Source organism: Cataglyphis hispanica, chromosome 14 (genome assembly GCF_021464435.1).
Source record: "Cataglyphis hispanica isolate Lineage 1 chromosome 14, ULB_Chis1_1.0, whole genome shotgun sequence".
In the NCBI taxonomy this organism is placed as follows: Eukaryota; Metazoa; Arthropoda; class Insecta; order Hymenoptera; family Formicidae; genus Cataglyphis; species Cataglyphis hispanica.
In genome coordinates this window covers 3067249-3073773 of record NC_065967.1, presented here as the reverse complement: position 1 = coordinate 3073773, position 6525 = coordinate 3067249, and the positions used below count along the sequence as shown (strand labels likewise).

General features: G+C 36.4%; 1 protein-coding gene across 1 annotated transcript in view; it reads right to left on the bottom strand.

Moving 5' to 3' along the window:
* Window positions 1-228: 228 nt before the first annotated feature.
* LOC126854610 (uncharacterized) overlaps window positions 229-6525 on the bottom strand; it is a 45970-nt gene continuing 39673 nt past the window's right edge. The window contains exon 12 of the mRNA XM_050601534.1: window positions 229-4847. Within this exon, the coding sequence (XP_050457491.1) occupies window positions 3619-4847 (1229 nt within the window). The 3' untranslated portion in view covers window positions 229-3618. The remainder of the gene's footprint in view (window positions 4848-6525) is intronic.

The following is a 6525-nucleotide window of genomic DNA, read 5'->3' as shown; positions in this document are numbered from 1 at the left end:
ATAATCTCAATATAAATCGAAATAACTTTGAAATTATTTTAGAAAACTTATTGAAATTTTTCATTCTTTAATCTACACAACTTTATATACTGTATAGCGATCTTTTAATTTATATATATATATATATATATATATATATATATATTTTAATTATTATTTTTTTTATAAATTTTATTTTGACAATATATTTCTCGGTGTTTCAGTGAAAGGATAGTTACACTGTGGGACTATATAATAAAATTAACATTTTATTTGAAAAATCGAGACATACACAGATGCGAAAACAATGGTAGCACATTTTGATAGCACCGATAAATATAGACGTTGAAACGATATCTTAAGACTTTAGAGTGACTATGTGCGGGCTGAGATTGCTCGTTCGCGATCGATTGAGTCGCATAATTTTCATCTTTTTCGCGGATGCGCGCGATTAATTTTCTTCTTTATCACTCTTCTAAATTATTTGTCGAGCAGCTTTCTCGTTTTATCGGTCGGAGTGATACAGAGTGCCCATAAAGTTTCCATCTATTTCTCCAAACTCATAATATACTATTCATCTTTTATACAGAAACTGTTTAGGATTAAATAGTAAATATTTAATATTTAATCAATCGAGAAAATATTTTATGGATCAAAAATATTCTGAGCATATTTATGTCAACTTGTGAGCTCTACATCATGACCAAAAATTTATGATAATGCGCATAGCATTTATATACTTCTTTCTTTATATAATAAACGTTCTAGAAATAGATGTAGATTCTTATATAAACACACTGTATATACACTTAATACAACAGGAATTGAGTTTTCTTCTCCGACCGACGTTCCCTCATTTTTCGTTATATATTTTTATAAAGCGGAAATGTGTGGACATATAAATATATTTATACAAGGTGTATCGTAAAGCGCCGAAATCAATATATACTCTTTATCATACAACTTGTATAATGAAATTGTAGTGATCATCCTCGTAATAGAGATAGGAAAAAGGAACTATCGAGGATATAACGAGGACTGATCTCCGAGTAAGCCACCTATTCGCGAATTTTGATCGATCCTTTAAATCTCCTCCTCGTGCTAGTAAAATTGCTCTCTTTTACCTCTAATTCATTTCCTAAATATATATATTCCCTTAATAGCGCTATGTACAAACGTAAATGAAGGATCAACATTGGTCGCAAGCTTGATAATGTAACGGATGAGCGAACGATCGAGTGAGAACGCGTTGAGATAATAATTTTATATTTTCGCTATACATACAAAGAAATGCGATTAATCGAAATCAATAATTGTAATGAGGATCATCGTGATCTTGTGCATATGAAATATGAATCTCATCGTAAGGTTTAATTCTGGCTGCTCGATATCAAATCGAGGACCGGTATATTTCTCGTTGAGTGTAGAAATATTCGTGGCATTTTATTATTGGCACTGGGATGCTTCCTCTTTGATTCGATTTATTTTTCGTCTCATCCTTAAAAATTGCATTCTGTCAACGATATAAATGGATATCGATTCTATCAACTGATATCGATACTATCAACTAACGTAAGAAATCGCAAATATTCTCTGTTTCTCGTACAATGCTTCCATTAATTACAATATCTATTTAATTAAAATTACAGAAGCATCGATTGCTTGATTAATCATCGCTCGATGACGTTGCGACATTCTCGATAGAGAAACTTTCAGATTGCAAGTTTCTTTTAGTATGCTTTTATTTGTATACCACTGTAAAGTGATGATGTGTTGCGAGTCTTGAGACGTTCTCATTGGCACCATTATCAATCGCTCTTCTTTTTTATTAGAAAGAGATCAGCCTTTTTTGTAATGTCATTTCATTATGCAGCTCGACTTAAGCTATGCTTACTATTAATAAATTGGGGATTCGTTGATCCATGGAAAAGCCTTTCAGCCGAAATAATTATGCGCGTTCTCTCTTTCTTTTTCTCTTTCGATATAAATTGAGATCATATCCAAAGGCGGTCGATGTCCCTTGCGACAGTATTTCGAAAATTTATTCTCTGTAATATACGCGATTAATCTCATTTTTCTCATTTTTCTCATTTGGCACAATGTCATAGAGGTGGATGATATACTTGCGACAAAACCGCGAGATACATTCGTCTCTTTTTTCCATGCATTTGAAGAACTGCAGATATGAAAAGAATTTCACGATTATATATACTTATATTATTAAATTCATCTGATTAATAACAAGATGGGAGAATTATATAAGCCATGACGAAAAGTAAGGCAAGTGTTCTTTCTTAATAAATTGATATTTGCAAACAAATATTAAAAATTTTGATATATTTTTCGAAATTTTTTTAAAATTTTTATATTGCACAATTATAATCGGTTTTCGATAGCATGTGGGGCCTAAGCGAAATTTTATAATTCGATTTATTTGATTATCGTATATTCGCTGAGAAAAAATTGTGTCCTTCATCTCTTTTCATATATGTTATATATTAATATATATATATATATATGTACGATAAAATTTAAACAATGCAAAGTTGAACAAAAACATAACAACATACTCTAAATATTACTTTCCGTTACATTCGCCGAGAACTTGAAATCATCGCCGATCCTTTCAACTCACTCATTAAAAAAAAAAAAAAATGCTAGAAAATGTAATATTAACTAGAATTATTGTATCATTATTGTAATAAATAAGATTGAGAATTCTTTATATCAGCGAATACTGAATATAAAACTTGCATGATAAATGAGTATTATTATTGCTTTATCAAATTGTATGATGTACACAAGTTACATAGATATAATTATAATTAAAATATAAGAATATTTTATTATTCTTATTTTTGAAGATAAATTATGTGTTTCATGAGTTGAGAAAGGATTAAATGATCGATAACGGTTGATCTTGCAATAAGACTCTCGGCAAACGATTGATAAACATTTCACACCGTAACGGCCAAATCGAGGACTTTTGCAACGACAAAGGGTTGCCTTAATACGATCGCGAGCTATATAGAGTGTCGCAAAAGAAGATGAATATGAATAAAGCGACGTTTTGTATTTTTCTCGTTCGATCTTTTTTTTTCTTTAGAAGAAAAGATAGAAACAGTCTTTGTGTATATGTATATATGTATGTGTATGTGAATCTGCGCAAGCTGACATCAAATGTCGAGCTTTACTAGATTCATTTGAGACTTTTGTTAACATTCTCATATGTGCTTCTATCTAGATACAATCTTCCTAGATAATATAAACATCCGAAAGATGTCTAATCAAGATCTTAAATCAAGATATCTTTTAGATTTTCGTATCATCTAAATTTGCTTTACTAATGGTCTTCAATTTAAAGAAGTCCGTCGACACCTCTTCTTTAATTCCCTCCCCATAAACCTGAGGAAAATCCTGAGAGAGCAACGTCTCTTGATATTTTAAACATTTTCGATTCTTTCTTCATCCAGATGTGATCTTCATTCTTGTACCGCTAGTTAATATTAACTGTTTTCATCTTGAACAAGACATAGCAACGTTTCCGATTCTCATCTAAGAACCTGAGGAAAGTCCTGAGCAGCGCAAATCTTGTTCTCGAATATTTTCAAATCCCCTTTTTGAATGCGGATACGATCTTTACTCTTGTTCCACGCTAATGTCCACCGTCCTCACCCTGGACGAGTCCGTAGGCAATAGTTGTAAACGTTCAGGCTCTGCGTCCAACATAATGATGCACATGAAGCTCTTACCGGACGCTTGATCCCTAGGATAGATGGTCACCGGCGCAAACTTATCCACCGAGCCATCCACGTAGGAACAGAGCTTCCGATAGACCTGGGGAAAGTGTATTCTTAAAGAAACTCCTCTGAGCTTGAGCTGCCGCTGGATATTGTTGAAACTGATTTCACGGGCCCTCCGCGGCGTGTTCTGACCATTGTTTCCGGGTAACGATGTCAGCACTAAGGTTTCCGGCGAGTCCATCTCCCGAGTGATATTACAGGGCGATGCGGGTATCTGCTGTCTTTTAGCCTGCGGCGACGCCGAGGACGAGGAAACGTGCTTCGTCGCTCCGTCGAGTCTGATCTTCGCGCATCGAGATACCAATTGCCGTTCCCACCTAACAGCACCGCTGGTTGGCACCTCGCTGACTACGCACACCGCTACGTAAAGCACCAGCCGCGCCTCCGGATTGTACGTCTTGCAGAGGCGCATTAGTTCGGCGTATAGCTCAGCGCCCATCTCGCCGGGCAGTAAATCCGACCAGCGCACGTAGGTGGGCTCGCCAAGATCGGCGAAGCCGTTGCCGATGAAGCGTTCGGCTGCCTCGGGACTCGAGAAGAAGCACTTGACCGCGCCGCGACCGTGAGCGTCGTGACCCCGTCGAGCGAGGGCGGAGATATGCTTCAGAGTAGTCGGATCCTCCTTCGCCGAAGACAATACTTGACGGCAGAGACTGCCGGCCCGCGAATGAAGACAGGTCCTGCGATGACGTTGCCAGTGAGCTCGTCGACACTCTCGCGAGCAGTACAGACAGGTGCAATTGTGGCAGCTCTTGTAGGTCCTCCTCGCCTCCGCCAAGGTGGTAGAGTTGCCGCACTTGTTGTTGCGGCAGCGCACCACCTTGTCCATAGCCGAGCTGCCATTGGTAGTGGAATCCTGTGCGTTGTCGAAGGATACTCTACGATGACGCGTCGCACCACTTCGATTCGGCATCAGCGATGAGGAAGAGGCAGCCGTCGTGGCGGCTCGCGAGACAGGTAGGGTATCGCTGCCCTCGCTCTTCCGTCTCAACAGCTCGCCGGAGTAGAAGTTGCGTTGATCCTCGGCGGCCACCTGATGAACGTCCATCACACTCCTAGCGGACTCTGCGACAGGTGAGGTCGATTGTCTTCATCAGTATGAGATACCAGATAACGCGAAGAAAGTTGATAAAAGAAAAAACGATGAGAGAGGCCAGAGAACGATCGTGAATTAAGATATTATTTCCAAATCGCCATCCGTATTTTTAGAAAGTAAAAAGATTCCATAGCTTTTTGTTAAATTAATTTATCTGATATAAAATAAATTTTTGTTCATTTCTTTAGACAAATCCAAACAATGTTTTGTCAAGGCCAATTCGAGTCGTTATAGAACAAGTATCATTTTTTTCGTGGATATGCATGATCCAGACTTAGGTCTTCTTTTTGTTCTTTTACACAAAACAGTTTTTCAATTTTAAGCGTTTTTCACATAAAATAAAAAAAGAAAGGAAATACCGGAAATGACCTTGACATTATTGCTTAGACTAACATAATTTCCGTTTTTTATCTCAAAAAGTGGATGTAATACAATTTGGCTTTTGCGTTATTGTATTAAAATGAGACTATTAAATGGAAAATGATGTTGATTGATGCTTCTGAATAATAAGATGATATCATTAAATATTAACGAATGATTTAGTATAGGAGAATGATATTATATTGAACGAGGGGACGCAAATTCGTTCTCACTTTCCTCCGTCATCATTACCGAGAGCCAGAGCGAGAGACGCGTTAAGCACAATAACGTGATGATTATAAGCAAGCCTTACGAGCGTGATGATAGTGATCGGCGTGATATATTTTTTAATAACGCACTTACATATCCCCCTCCCCCTTCCACAACCCTAGCAAAAATCTAAATTTCTTTATCGTTAATTAGCATTTCGCTTGTGTCAGTGGTGGCTTCACAACTTTGTACCTAAAGCAATTGTCTAAAAAGAAAACTAAAGCATTATAAAGCAACTTGGATACAATAGATTGAAATCCATTAGAAAAGAAATACTAATTAAAATCATAAATAAAGATCAAGTTGTAATCTACGAAAGTAATTAGTTGTAGTGAGTAATCTAGTAGTAATACGGAAATGGTGAGTTTTAACGGTGTTAAATACTGATAAAAGAAATAAAAAGATATTTATATACATATATATTTGAGATTTAAAATTATATCGTAAAGTGAGCACTCGTTGAATATAGATTACAATTACGAAAAGCATTGTTACATAATAGGAGTGATTGGATACTATTGTATAATATTATCACAAATTTGCATAGGAGTGAATTAAATCTGCATCCAACCCACCCCATCGAGCTTCACATCGAGCTGTGCATGTGCCATCAATGTGCACAGAAGCACAAAAAGTCTGTACTCTTTTTTACGCTTTCTGCATTATAAAAATATAATAAGTATACATATTTAAAACTCTAAAAGAAATGAAACGTTAATCGCTCTATAAATCTTTCGAGGAAATTTATAATATTGTTTTTTTTATATAAGTTCGATAATTTATAATCAAACATCTTTAATCAAATTATACAGAAAAATAAAAGCGGATAGCGAGAAAGTATAAGACAGTGCTGCTAAAAAGAGTGACAGACTTGTAGAGAAAGATAACAAGAGAAAAAATACAAGAGAGAGTGTGTCGAGAGTCTTGATGATTGCCTTACGATCTTCGTCTCGTGTTATTAATCACACGCGCTCGCCTAATCATTCGCGCGATAAGCAGCGAGCGGCTGCTGCGACG